The following is a 15,960-nucleotide window of genomic DNA, read 5'->3' on the forward strand; positions in this document are numbered from 1 at the left end:
TGGTCAAGAAACCAATTATTTTGTACTCTCATACTATGATATTTAGTCACTTTACATTGCGTGAATGATGTTTATTTATTTTATTTTATTTTTCCATTTTAAATCTCACCTTCTTTAAAAATAGACCTATGATGATATCTCGCATTTATTATAGATAATTATCTTTATCTATACCAAACTACATTAATAGTCATGTATCGATCAATGGAGGTTATTTTCAGAGGAGATGAGATTAAAAAAAAGAGATGAGATTATACATAAATAGAAGATAAATTAAACAGGAAGTTGGTTGTACATAAATTAAATACAATACTGAAGATAAAGTTCATTGCATTTCATTATAATGTTCTTTGCATTTACATATAATAATGTTGAGATAAAATCCCAATATAAAAGACAAAAAAAGAAGCTTTCATTTACAAAATGTTGCCACCATGAAAGCTTCCGCAATGAACTACATTCTCCTAAACTACACTAGACTAGGGGAAAGTAGGGGGTGATGAGGTTATGGGGGTCCAAGTGGAGCCTCTCGGCTATGGCCCGAAGAAAATGGACCATCTGCCAGAGCTCCATGTCCAGCCTCCACTGATTAGCGGCAAGATCCTGAAAAAAAAATTCAGGTCACTCTTTAATCGGAGCAAATTAAGGTTGTGGGTTATTGTCATCCTGCGCATGGGACGAAGAGGGTACCTACTCCTTTCCCATTTTTTCTCTACTTTTCTTCTTGCTTAGTGACGTAGTAAAAAGTGAGTTTACAATCGACGGTTGACCTCTTTAAATAGACCATAGGAAAAGTGAAAAGGTATGTGGGAATAGGTAATGAAAAGTCACGGCAGTCGAGTCATTTCAAAATGGTGCCTTTCTCGAGGGTCATTATTACATCAAAATACTCAGTGTACAAAGAAAAGGGTTTCGTTAATAGACCACTCGAAAGATGTATCATTTACTACGTATTTTAATCTTTACTCCGTAGAGCACACATATTTATTATATATTATGAATCTAGTTGATGAGTAATGTGTATAATTTATTTAGTACATAGTATTTAATACAAAAATTGGGAGGGATATTTTCAAAACGACGCCTTTTTTGAAGCGTCATTATTACATTGAAATGTTCAGTGTACGAAGAAAAGGGTTTGTTCAATAGAAACCTTGAAAGGTTTATTATACACTACATATTGAATATTTACTCTGTAGACTAAACATTGATTTATAATATATTACGAGGCAAGTCGATGACTATAGTGTATAATCTATTTAGTACGTAGTATATAATAATTGAATTGGGATAGATAATGCACAACAAAAGAAGTCGATTTTGACTGCAGTTCATTACCTTTAAAAACAGAATACACATTACAAATTGTCCAGTGCATTTGACAAAACAAAAAAAAATACAATGTCAATCCTATTATCCTACGTTAAGGCTATATGTTGTTCTCTTATGTCCCGGCCTTTTTCACTTGGAGCACTTACTCATTTTCTTGGGCCTTGAAGACTCCAACATACCCTTAACGCATCCCACCTTTCTCCTTCCTAGTTTAAGATCGAAATCGGGTGGAAGAACTTGCAGTTTTAGATACTCTCGCGCTACGCTCCAATCTGACTCTGGAGGTACTACACAACTTAGTTCCAAGTATGAAAGGAGGTATGATTCTTTCGAATAAATGGGCGAAGAGTAGTTGTAAATACTAGTACCGTAATTGTCCCCATGCTTCAAATGCGATGCTGCCATTGCATGAGCGCATGACAATTTAACCAAGTCGAACTTCCTGCAAGAACATGGCCTTTTCGATAGATTTACTTTGGCGGAAGGACCACAACCAAGCACGGTGAATTCATCGGTGCTTCCATTTATGTTGTTCACATATAATTTGTTACCCTCGGTCATGTTTTTCCTCAAGATCTTCTCGGCTACGGGAACAAATGTATTCCTTGAATTGTTCACCTCCGCATACCTATTTCTGAATATTTTGCCAAACCTATGTGCAATTGAATTGAAGATGGCCGCCACTGGATACTCTTTTTCATTGAGAAATATTACGTTGAGCGACTCGGCGATGTTTGTGGTCATGACGTTAAAACTATTACCTGGAAAGTGAGATCGGCTCCACTTTTTAAATTCAACGTCATGCTCGAAGAAAGCTGCTACGCTGGGGCATTTTTCTTTAATGACATTGAAGAAGTCATTAAATTCTTCCAACGTGTACGCCTTGGCCGCATGGTAGTACAAAAGGACAGAATCTGTACAATGGTGATTCGTTCGAATTTTTTCACCGAGATGCCTTATACAAAAACTGTAATGCTCCGAGATCCCATCCCGAGATGTCACACGGTGCTTGTGACCCCGAAGGACCACATGCTAACCCTTTTTTGATATCTGTACCTGTACACTACATAATATCTGGAATAAATGCAGAAACTAGCCATAAGGTTCAACACATCTATAAATACTCAAAATATAAAACTGAATACTATACAATACATCTGTCTGAAAAGCCTCTAATCTGACTGAACTGTGGAGTTGATGGGACAGGTCCCCAACTAACTCTGTCAACTGAAAGTAAATAAAATTTTGATTACAATAATAGAAAACTGAAACTCATCCTCGAAAGAAGAGGACTCACTGTTACTGCTGCTGACTGGGACTGATCTGCTGGTGATACTCTGGGTCCTGTGCCTCTAAACCTATGATGTCAAATAAGACACCATAGCACAAATGTGTCAGCACAAAAGGTACCGAGTATGTAGATAGGGTAAGGCTAAATGCAAGGGCTCATGCATGCAAGATATGTATAACCTGAATGATCATGAGAATATCGCACGAAAACAAGCACACATACAAGAATGCATAAATCATACTCATAATCATCACGACTCTAGAGACTTGAATGCGAGCTAAACTGACTACCATCACTGAACCACTGACTCATCTGCTATTGATAACGGAGGATCTGAGCTTACCGCTTTCAACCGACAGAATTAGAGATTCAACTTTTCTAACAGATAACTTCGGAAGCTTTATCAATGATAAGAAAATAGGATTATATCCGAATCCGACAACAAGAATACTCAACAAATTCTGAGAAAGAGACCAAGCCTATCTGACGGGAGATCTTTAAGTATGATAATAAGAATATTCAACATGATCTGAGACTGATATCAGGCCTTTCTGAGGGAGATCTTTAAATATGATAGTAAGCATCTGTATATGAGGCCAAGCCTATCTGACGGGATGGTCCATAGATCAATGGAACTATCTGGGTTCCTTACTGAGATAGACGACTGTACCACACAGTCTTGACTTCTGAAGATTGATACTAAAACTGCAACTGTGGGAAGTAGTTACTTAACCGACATGCCCCGACCTACCACAGGTGGGGTCCAACTTATAACCCCAGCTGGAAGGGCGTCAATATCGTGCCACGGGTAAAGACTCACTCTCAGGTCAAGCCTCTCTGATGGGATGACCCTCGTAGGAAGTCGACCTGAGGCAATATAATAGTCAACCTCTCTGACGGTGAAAGCCTCTATTGACGGGTACTCCTGTATCCTGCGCTGGCTATGCAGTTCTGGAGTTCAAGGATTGCTACTAACGACTCCGGCCTCTTTCTCTGACGGGAAGAATCGCCATCTCTTTCCTCGCTCGGTGCTAGTTTCTACTCCCAACTAAAAGACTCTCACTGAATTCTTAGAATGAACACAATAAAGCTGAATCTAATTACATGATCATGTTTCTCAAATGATCTAGCTGAAATACGCTGAGATCACTTAGTTTTGTATCTAACAGAAATAATATCAAATCACGGTATCTAACAGACGATACATAGCTAGATTAAATTATTCGAATCATTTCTGAGAGTAGAATTGAATCGCTTGAGTTCCATTAGGACTGGGCTGAGTACAGGTCCGAGGCTAGATTATTAGCGATACAGGGATTACAGAGATAACTGAGATGACTAAGCTTTATTAAGCTTCGCACTTGTCTGTGGATACAGAGTTCTATAGTTCACTGAGTTCTGAGAATAATGGCTCGGTTGGAATTATCGAGAAACTGACACGGGCTCTAGACAATAGATCTATTTTTGGGTATAAATACCCCCAGGACTCGATAACATAGAAGTAAAGCATCATCATACATTCAAGCATCACAAATATTTATGCATCATTACCATCATTCAGGCATATTCACAAGAAAGTCAGAAATCATGCCATATGTTCAATTTCATAATCATTAGAACATCACCTCAAGCCTCCAAGGATTCACAAACGTCTACTCATCATCATAACTACCAATGGGTCACTCTAAGCATTTCAGAATCATAACGTACTTTCCCCCTCACAAACCTTACGGCATCGCATCTATTATTTAGGAAATATAAACCTCTATTCACCATCATGATTACCAAAGAATCACTCCCAACATTTAGGGGGAGGGGGTCATCAATATTGATTCATCGTCACAAACTACCTTAAAGAAGACATGCTATTAAATTATACACCATTCAACGAAGTTTTGTATCAAGTACTTCACACCTATATCGGTCCCAACATATATCTAGATATTATGAGATTTTGGGAAAACTTTACACTATCATGTCATTACACTCTTGCAATCCACTTAACATGTATCAAAACTTAAAATAAATCAAAGAGCACTCACTTGGGAGATTTACCGCTATTTCGTCTCAACTTACTCACTAAGGTCTTTCAACAACCACTAGACATGTCCGGTTCTACACCTACTCGGGGATTCCATATTATTATTATGGCTCATTCCGCTCATAAGGCATTTTATCAAACACTAGGTGTGCATGGACTAACCCACAACTTTGGGTTTCCCCTTTAACATACTAAAATGCCCCTCTATGCTTCACCTCAGCCTTTCATCCAACCTATGGGGTGAATACTCTGCTTATTCAACCATCTCTACACCCTAATGTCATGAACACCTCACATAGACACCAACTTCAAAAGGGCTTATCACAACATCATAAATTCCACATACTAGGGTCAAAGACCATAAATCTTGCAAACAATCATGAATCCAAACTCAACAACACAAGTAACATCAACTTCAACTCATACAAATCATGGAATATCACAAAACATAAAATCCTTAAGTTTTAAAAAATGGTACTTGAGCTTCTTGGATGAAAGGGACCCAAGAATCAACATCTATATACCTGGGAATTTCTTTTCTTGAAAGATCTTAAAAGGAGTTCTTGATTTCTCTAGATCCTTCTTGATCTCTCTTGAATTTTATGAAAGGAGAAGAGAGTATTTTGATTTTGGAAACCCTAATTTTTGGGTGGAAGAGAGAAAAATGAAGTTGAAGGCCTTGGCTCAGTATTTATAGAGCTGGGGGAGGATGTGGAAAAGACCAAAATGCCCCTTTAATATTTGTCTAGAAAATTCCGATCGAGATCTGTGACGGTCGACCTGACGGTCTGTCAAAGGGACTGACGGTCTACCAAGTCATCTATCACTCGGGGTCCAAGAATGGGACATTCTCCTCGGTTTGACGGGCCCCTTGATAGTTTGTCAACTTTCTGACAGTCCACCACTTTGGCCATCACATAATGATAAAAAAAGAAAGCCACTGCCTTGGTCTGACGGGACACTTGACGGTCCACCAAGAACTTGGTGGTCTGTCAGATTGACCGTCAAACCTGTGATTCCGACAACGCTCAGTAAAACGGCCATAACTTCTTCGTCCGATGACGGATTTTGATGAAATTGTTATCGATGGAAAGCTTGTTCAATGCTATACATGACTAAAAGTAGAAATTAGGGAAATTACACACGATTCATAGTGTTTCATACTTGGGAAGATACTTCTAAAACTTTTAAACTCAGATTTTTCCTTTTTGCTGGAACGCTCTAAGGCTCAGACTAGAAGAGAACTTTGCGGGGTATTACAAAAACCATGATACTCAAGTGGATAATGCCTTGTGAGTTTGTTGGCTATGCTTATGTGTCTGTAGTCGATAACGCACAACTCTGGTTCATCGACCACAACGGTCTTAAGCTTTTCAAAGAAGAAGCTCCACGATGCATCATTCTCCTTATCTACCACACAATACGCTAAGGGATAGATATGCTTCTGCATATCTTTAGCAACAACAAACAACAACACACCATCGTACTTGCCAGAAAAATGCGTGCCATCAACGGCAATGACGTTTCTCATGTTTGCATATCCACGGATGGAAGCCCCAAACTCCATAAAGTAGTACATAAACTTGTCCGACTCTTCATTGACCATGAAAGAATTTATCAACCCAAAATTAAGACCGTTAAAAATATATGAAAAGGCGGGCAGCATTGCATATCCGTTCTCGGGTGTTCCTCAAACTATGTTCTTCGTAATGACGCCTGCCATCCAATACTTTCAATAGCCCGGTCTATAATATTGCTCCCTAAATATGAACTTCTCGATCTCTTTTTGGCTTGGACCTTTGTTGTCGATGAAAATTTTCAAAATAAGTGAGGCAATGACCTCCGTGGTTGACAACAAAATTAACCCACAACACGAAAACAAGACACAAAACACAAGACAAACCGAGGGCCAAAAGAGGAACAAGTCTCGGCCAACAATAATACCATAAGAATGAGATGATATAAGGTATATTTTACACCAAAAATAGCCAACAACAAGATGAACATGAGATAATAAGACAACAATAATACACGACTTTACTAGAACAAGAACACAAACACGGTTACAAGAAGTATAAGGATAGGAAGTGAGACATCAACTCTGACAAGAACTAAGAACCTAAGTGTATGTTACACACTAAGGCCCTTAATACTTGTAATAGGAAACATCAACACTCTTACAATGACACAAGAGGGCGTGAACCACTCAAGCACCAAGGTCTCTAACAATGTTTGGTAATACTAGCGATTCCACCCTAGCATCACCCTCATTTCAGATTTGGTGGCTTTTCCAAGCCCTAAACTAAGGTGGTACACTCCTCACAATAGAGAGAGTTTGGTTCAAGTGTTACAACTTTCAATATCAATCAACAACTAAAGAACTAAAGACCTAAAACTAGTCTATATATACACATATTACAAACATAAGTGAAATATCCCAAAAGCCCTTAATGAAGGGAAAACAAAAGGTGCTTATGGAGTGTAGTGTATGGCCTGTTCTTTGTGTGTGATATGGTGTTCCTTTGCATTTCACTTTCACACTTCAAGTCTCTGGTTCGATGAACACTCTCCTAAGTTCATCTCCATGATTATTCTTATATCATCCTCTCCATCTTGAGAGGAATTTGTCCACAAATTTACGGCTTCACCTCGTTTAATTGTCCACTTAAAGGAATCCACTCAAAATAGTCCGCAAAACATGGAGAACCCGAAAGCTTAATAACAACTAGTCTCGACTGACATCTTTATTTTGAATCTTGGTTTCCACTCCAGCTTGAGCTTTACCTTTAATCTCATCTGATTCAAGTCTCCTACCATCATACAAGAATTGTCGTAGACCCCATATCCATCATGTTCCTTTCTACCATTCTCCTCTACATGGACATATTGGTTTTGGTAAAGTGGAGATTCGGTCAAGGGGGTTGGTTTAGTGAAGCGGAGCTTAGGTTGTGGAGCTTGGATGAAATGAATTTGAATAGGTGAAAGTTGACGCCTTTGGTTAAATGGATCTTGAATGGAAGGGTTTGGTTTTAGTGTAGGCATTTGGCGTCCAAGTCCTCATTGGACTTGATTGAATTGTGGGGAAATGAGCCTAGTTATGATCGATTTTAAGGGCTATTTGGAGCTTGGCTTGCGGCATTAGGTGATAGTCTTGGAGGATTGGTCATTGGAAGTAAAGTTTTGGGAGTAAAAGCACGAGAGTTCCTTCGAATCTCTATTCGATCCAACCTCTCACTCATAGTTACCACATACGAGCTAATTTTTTCAATACCCGCATTCACCTTAGCAAGGTCTCGGGACATAGCATCAAAGAGGTCCAAAATGGTACTTGTAGCATTGTGGTCCACCGTGGGTTGAAGGAATGAGGTCTCGGGTTCCATTCCTCCAAAACAGTCCACAATGACACAAAAATAGCCAACAAAGGACACAAAAATAATCCCAAAACGTCACACACAACAACACCAACAAAGGTTCAAGGCTTGAACCATAAACAACAGTACCACACAAATTAAACCCATGTTGTTGTTGTAGTTGAAATAAGATATTTTTTAAACTTGAGTTGTTCAATCTCTCTCCTTGATGATGAATTTTCGGTTGTAGTGTAGGTGGACAAGGCTTTGGACTATCTTTTCAAGAGTCAAAGGCTTCCATCAACTTTTTACCAACTTGCACTAATTTGGCAAAACACCTTTTTGTAGTTGCCTTGTCTCTTTCCTCTTTTGGTTCTTCTTGAAAAATGTTTTTCACCCTTTTAGTAACTAAGTTTTTTGGATGCCCTTTGTTTCTTTACCACTTTGGTGTTTTCTTGAAAGTATTCCCGAGACAAACACAAAGCCTTGTCTCTCTCTTCTCTTTTCAAAATCAAACAAATCCTTTTGTTGAACACCACTTTAAGAACAATATGAACAACAACAAGAACAATTTGAACAATAACAACCTCTTATCCGACCACCCTTCAACAACACTTTGATAAGAGCTCAAATCATGGACTTTAAACTCAAGGGGTGTTAGTGAAAAACAAGCTAACACAAGAAACTACTAAGACAACAAAAAAACACCTAAATCTAGACACAAATCTCGGCCCACAACAACAACAAGACACAATTTAGGCCAAGACAACAAGAATGGACAGATTTGCTTCTTTTTTGAACTTTTAGATTTTCAACACTTATTTTTTTATTTTTCGACTTAGAAAGCACAATATTGGTAGTGTAGGAACATAACCAGCCTTAGATATGATACCAAATGATAACGAAATCAACCCACAATACGAAAATAGGACAAAAAACACAAGACAAACCGAGGACCAAAAGGGGAACAAGTCTCGGCCAACAATAATACCACAAGAACTAGATGATACAAGGTGTATTTTACACCAAAATATCCAACAACAAGATGAACACAAGATGATAAGACAACAACAATAAGATAACAACAATACACGACTTTACTAGAACAAGAACACAAACACGATTACAAAAAGTGCAAGGATAAGAAGTGAGACATCAACTCTCACAAGAACTAAGAACCTAAGTGTATGTCACACACTAAGACCCTTAATACTTGTAATAGGAAACACCAACACTCTTACAATGACACAAGAGGGCGTGAACCACTCAAGCACCAAGTTCTCTAACAATGTTTGGTAATACTAGCGATTCCACCCTAGCATTACCCTCATTTTGAATTTGGTGGCTTTTCCAAGCCCTAAACTAAGGTGGTACACTCCTCACAATAGATAGAGTTTGGTTCAAGTGTTACAACTTTCAATATCAATCAACAACTAAAGAACTAAAGACCTAAAACTAGTCTATTTATAGACTTATTACAAACATAAGTGAAATATCCCACAAGCCCTTAATGAAGGGAAGACAAAAGGTGCCTATGGAGTGTAGTGTATGGCCAGTTCTTTATGTGTGATATGGTGTTCCTTTGCATTTCACTTGCACACTTCAAGTCTCTGGTTTGACGCACACTCTCCTAAATTCATCTCTGTGATTATTCTTATATCAGTGGTGACATTATTATGCTTTTCCGTGACATGATCAATGCCATAACTATGCTCTCCCATGTACTTGTGGATATGAAACCAACCCGGTGCTCTGATTGCACATGTGTGTATCATCCACCTGCAAGTAGGATCTATACACCTCATCCTCAAGTATTTCTTACAACTCTTCTCCGTTATGTAATTAAAAGACATTTTCATGAACACGTTCTTCAACAAAAGCTTCAACATTTTCTTACCCTTGAATGTTTATCCTACACAAAGATTAGTGTCGTTCGAGAAAGAGTGGCTTGCTTTATGGTCTGAACTTTCAGTCCTCACCTCTTCCATACTCCTATTCTTTATAATCTTCAGTATTATCCCATTCATCACCACTTATGCAATCATATTCCATTGACCTATCATCCACTGCCGGGGATGGGGCTGATGTGAAAGCTTCTTCTTAGGAACTTCCAACAACTTTAATCCGCAATATAGACCTGGAATAATTAAAATCAACAGAAAGCATATATAATTTCACGTGTCTATCATTCCTTATAAACGTTGGACAGATTTCCCCCTCCCGTTCATCAAGTAGCTAATTACCATATCGTTTTGATCACAACTTAATTCACTGCTCACCATTAAGCTTTTAACCAAATCAATATATGAACCGTTGCGACGAAGGGCAATGGACATTGTCTCTTTAGACGCGGTTTTCCAAACCTAATATTTAGGAGTCACCTCCCATTCACCAGAAAATATAACACCAACAACCACATATTCTATAATAGATATGATATACCTTGATGATAGCATTTAATGGACCTAAACAGTGGTTTATGAGCCTAGACTTAATAAACTGTACTCATCTTATTCTTAGTTGTTGTCCATACAGTACCTGATCTCGCCTTTTCTGATGACCACCGAAATAATACAACAGATTACAACTTAGAAACAACCTAAGGTATGTTGGAATATTGCTATTGAGCCAAGAATCGATTTCAAAATGTGGGATTAATTTTTAAGCTTTTTGTATGAAAATGAAAGAAAATATGGAGCTAAAAATATAAGAAAATGGCTTAAAACAATGGAAGTAATGTCACTTTCCGATTGATCGACGAAAAATTTGGTGCTTCAAATCTGCACACGCCAGTGCATCCACTATCACTTGTTCTGCAGGCCGGTAAAAGAGATGATTATCGGAGGCGTTATTTTATTCAATATGGAATAGGGTAAGATTTCTAGATATAATAACATTATTCATTTTTCATTTACTATATTATTAGGCTCTATGAAATTACTGTTTGATCTTGTGTTGTAGGTTTAAGCCGGATGTTGGAGTTGGAAAATTGCGAGTAAATGCATTTTTCGGCACTTCAGCGACTACTAAACCAGTTGGCAAAAGGTTCCAAAAATGTCAGAGAACAAATGCTTAAAGAATTTCTTGTAAGGATTTAACTTATCGACTACTTAACACATTGTTAGAATAAAAGATTGAATATTATATTTTTGTTTTTGTTGTAGAAATATTACTGGTGGGATGACGAGAATGAATGTGCTATAAGGAGGAATTTTTATAGAAGAGCTACGGTCTGTTTGATTATGTCAAAACCAACAGGGTATGGCCAGGGTTTATACTCAAATCCATATGGCAAGAGTATATTCGCTATTGGAATAGCTAAGAATACCAATTGTTGAGTGACAAAGGAAAGAAATCCCGGACATCATCTAAGGGTGGCTTTCTACATACTGTGGGTGCAGTTAGTATGATTATTGTGGAGGAAAAAATGGTATGTAACTTTTACAATTTTAATTATTTATTTCTATTTAAATTTTTAATTATTTGAAGATTAATAATTTTTCATATGCAGGAAAAAAAATGGGTAGGAAGATAACACACAATGAGCTATTCAAGGAGACGCATGTGAAGAAGAAAAAAACCCAACTAATGAAGATGTCTGGGTTGAGCCTCGTGCAAAAGCCACCCATGTAAGAATCAAATTTTAAGTTTACGAATCTTTTTCTCAAAGTGATATTATTTAAGTACAAGTGCTTTAATATTTTTTTACTATTAATTTTAACTTTACTTTGAATATAGGACAAATATATGCAGCTCATTAATAAGTATCGTAGTACTCAGCCTCCTGAAAGTCAAGGTGACCCAATACCTGAACATGTAGAGGAGGAGTTATGGCAAGAAACTGTGGGTCCTGCAGTTAGAGGCCATTACTACGGATACTACAGAAATTATTTTGGTGAGAATGTTAGGTCTTCGTCCGGCCCTACATCCTATACCTCATCAGTTGATAAAAAAAAGCATTGAATCACTAAAAATATGGTTTCTAAACTCACTGAAGAGCTTTCTACACAGAGAGAGAGGGCACAGAAGAAGGAGGAGGAGAACAGCATTACAAATCAGGATGCTGCTGGAGCAGTTCAGCTCTTTTATTCAATCTGCAGGGATTCTTCCTCCATGTCCTGGTGATGCAGTTCGGGCTGTAAAAGGTCTAGGCCCACTGGATAATATCAGCATAGATGAGGAATCAGACCCTGCGTGTGCGGTTGAGGATACGGAAGACGTAGACGATGATGATGAGTAGTAGTTTTTTTACTTTTGTATGTGTTGTAGTTTGGATTTGGAGATGAGTTGTAGTTTTTACACTTTTGTATGTTTTTAGACTTGCATTGTATGTTAGTTGAGTGGGAATACACTTGGTATGTTGTTGTATCGTATGATTGTTTCATTTGTTTGGCTGGTTGTTTTTTTATTTATTTTTTAAAAATTCATGTGATCGGTTTTTCTAAAAATTTTATAAAAAAATGACCACTTGTGGTCGGTTTATTTTGATTTTTTTTATTTTTAAAATCTCTTTTTTCTATTTTAAAAAAATAATAATAAATTTTAAAAATATATATATTTTTCAAAAAATCGACCATACGTGGTCGGTTTTAAAAAAGCTACCACGCTTTTACCAACCACGCATTTTGGTTTGTGGTCGGAAATGCAGGAAAACTGACCACATGTGGTCGGTTTTCCTATTTTTTTAGTAGTGACAGTCCACCATCTTAGGTCCTATCTTTATCCTTTTAGGCATAGAAACTTGGACCTTCGCTAGACACCCCCACACTTTGAAGTATTTCAAGTTGGGTTTTCTTACTTTCCATTTTACATATGGAATTGATAGTGTTTTACTATGGGGCACTCTATTGAGTATTCAGTTAGCTGTAAGGAGAGCTTCCCCCCACAAGTTTTGCGGTAAACTTGAACTTATAAGTAAGAGATTCATCATTTCCTTCAAGGTTCGGTTTTTCTTTTCCACAATTCCATTAGATTGAGGTGAATACGGGGTCATAGTTGATGGAAAATTCCATTCTCTACACATATTTCTGCGAAGGGTGATTCATATTCTCCTCCCCTATCACTTCTTATAGTTTTGATCTTTTTTTCTTACTGATTTTCAACTTCTTTTTTAGAAAATAGACAACAATATCTAGTGCAATCGTCAATAAAAGTTATACAATACTTTTTTCCACCACGAGATGGTGTTGACTTCATATCACAAATGTCAGTGTGTATTAAGTCTAAGGGATTGGAATTCCTTTTAACATACGGATACTTAGCATACTTTGATTTCACACACGTTTGACATTTTGATGTATTGCACTCAAAGTTTGACAAAATTTCTAAGTTAATCAGTTTTTGCATTTTTTTGTAATTGACATGTCCTAATCATTCATGCCACAAATCATTAAACTCAAGCAAGTAATAAGAAACAAAACTTTTATTGATTTCAACATTCATTATATTCATTTTGAATAGGCCCTCAGTGAGGTAGCCGTTTCCTACGTACATTTCTCTTTTACTAAGTACAATTTTTTCGGAGACAAATACATATTTGAATCTATTTTTGTCTAGAAGTGATACAGAAATCAAGTTCTCCCTTAACTCTGGTACATATAGGACATTGTTCAAAGTCAACACTTTGCCTGGCGTCATTTTCAGGCAGACTTTTCCTATTTTTTCAACCTTTGCAGTTGCGGAGTTGGCCATATATACCTTCTCTTCGCCTTGAGCCAGAGCAAAAGCAGCAAACAACTCCTTATTTGCACAAATATGGCGGGTGGCACTGGAATTCATCCACCATTCTCGAGGATTTTCCATCAAGTTGCATTCTGACAGCATGGCACAGGATCATCCGTTTCTTTCTTGGATCAGTAATATTTACTTGGTCCTTTTTTTTTCCTTTCTTTGGGGCATGACAATCCGTTGGCTTGTGGCCAATATTGCCACAGTTAAAGTATTTTTCCTTGAATTTCTTGGGTTGATTGCTTTTATGTCCATCTTTCTTTCGCTTTTTGGAGTTGTTATGGTCGTCTTCTACAATATTTGCTCCACTTATTGCAGAATTTCCTTTTGACCTTCTTTCTATGATTTTGTTGTCTTCTTCAATGCACAGTCTTACTATATGATCTTCGACTGTCATCTCCTTTCGCTTATGTTTCAAGTAGTTCTTGAAGTCCTTCCACATAGGTGGTAACTTCTCTATTATTGCCGCGACTTGAAACGCCTCGTTCACAACCATACCTACAATTAAGTTCATGTGAACATTAAGATTATTTTTATCATGTCCAACTAAGGTATTCATCAAATTCATACCTTCCGCGAGGAGATCGTAGATGATAACTTGCAACTTGAGATACAACAGACTTGATGTCAATCATCTTATACTCAGGGAATCTTGCAACAAAGAACTTTTTGATTTCAGCATCCTCAATCTTGTATTTTCTTTCTAGCGTACCCCATAACTCTTTTGTCGTCTTCATTCCACTATACACGTTGTATAGGTCATCTTGGAGGCCACTTAGAATATAATTCCTACATAGAAATTCAGAGTGTTTCCGAGCCTCTATAATGACAAATCGCTCTTGGACAGAAGTTCCTTCGGGCAACTCTGGAGCTTCTTCAGATGTAAATCTCTGAAGATACAATGTTGTAAGGTAGAAGAACATCTTCTGTTGCCACCTTTTAAAATCAACACCTGTGAATTTTTTGGATTTCTCCGCTGGTGCCATTGTCTGTGAAGCACTCGTACAACTCATTGTGGCAACACTAGTTGCTGCCACAGTCGTTGAAGCATCATTCATATAACTGTCAATAGTCATTTTTCTATCACAAAAAGACAACAAATTTTTAGTATATCGAAATACTACTTATAAAGTTGTAGCAACTTTAAACACCCCTTGTTTCTAGTTTAACAATGAAGTTTTTATGACTTCCAATTGTCAACAAAATGACCTCTAACTTGTAATGAAGATTTTAGTTCTTCAAATCACTTGTTAAGTTCAAACGGAGTAGAAAGCTTAAAGCTTTAATCTCCAGAAACCAAACAATACAGATTATGAAAAAAAAACTTTAGTGAAAAGAAAATTTCACCAAACAAGAAAAAAATAATTTTTTTTCAATTATTTCCTTAAGATTGTTGTTATTGGGTACACAAAATCTGTATTTTGGCACAACAAATTCAACACAAGTTCAAGTATAAAACAAGAACACTTATGAAGTTATGTAACACCCTCAACACAAGATCAAAATGACCTTTCAAAGAAGTGTGTTTTTCAGAAAATTAGATGAAATAGAAAATAAACCAAGTCCTCCAAATTCACGGAGTGTCCTTAAGGAAATAATTTCCCTCAAGGACCCGAGTTTGCAGAATTTTCCTCCCCCCTTCCCAGGATAAAATGGCTTAACAATCAGACTATAGTGGTACCTCAAATGATCGGATTCTCTTCGAACTCACTCAACAGTTAGATGATCACACGGAGTATTTTAGAAAACAATAAATGTTTTAAAGTGCATAAAAATTCGTATTAAACCTGTGAAAAATGCAGGTTTATATAGCCATTAAGTGCCCCTTCCGACAGGTGACAATGGTTCACTGGAAAAGTGTATCCTTTCTGAACAGTCATGTCTGTCTATTCGAAAGAGTGTGTCTTTTTCGAACAGCCATAATCATCCAAACAGTCATACCTTTTTTCAAAATAGTGTATCTTTTACTCAAAGAGTTGTGTCCCTTCCTAGCATTTTTTTATTTTTCATTCACACCAATTAAACCCAACAACTGTTTTTTACCAAGATATGCACCTTTTCAGATTAAAAACTCACTTAGACCACACAAGTATTGATTTGAGATTTAGTCAGAAATTAGTTGAAGGCTTTAGACTTGGCGAGCAAGGCGAATAAAACATTCAACGAATTGTGTGAAAGCTTCAATAGGTAAATAGCTTTCGTGATATTGTTTCAGTTTA

At 37.2% G+C, this 15,960-nt stretch overlaps 1 protein-coding gene across 1 annotated transcript; it reads right to left on the reverse strand.

Annotated features, from left to right (window-relative positions):
- Positions 1-1,461: 1,461 nt before the first annotated feature.
- On the reverse strand, positions 1,462-6,270 carry LOC124896620. The gene is made up of 2 exons (XM_047408216.1): positions 5,931-6,270; positions 1,462-2,246 (listed from the first exon to the last, which is right to left on the reverse strand). Exons 1-2 carry the CDS (start codon positions 6,268-6,270, stop codon positions 1,462-1,464), a joined length of 1,125 nt encoding a protein of 374 aa, XP_047264172.1.
- Between the last annotated feature and the right edge of the window lie 9,690 nt (positions 6,271-15,960).

Source organism: Capsicum annuum, chromosome 3, assembly GCF_002878395.1.
Source record: "Capsicum annuum cultivar UCD-10X-F1 chromosome 3, UCD10Xv1.1, whole genome shotgun sequence".
Lineage (NCBI taxonomy): Eukaryota > Viridiplantae > Streptophyta > Magnoliopsida > Solanales > Solanaceae > Capsicum > Capsicum annuum.

What these genes read in the sequence shown, in the direction of transcription:
- LOC124896620 (XM_047408216.1), bottom strand. Translation starts at nt 6,270, where the DNA reads ATGGTCAATGAAGAGTCGGACAAGTTTATGTACTACTTTATGGAGTTT. An exon ending in TTATCCACTTGAGTATCATG is followed by an intron (nt 2,247 to 5,930) that starts GTTTTTGTAATA and finishes ACCATTGTACAG; the next exon opens with ATTCTGTCCTTTTGTACTAC.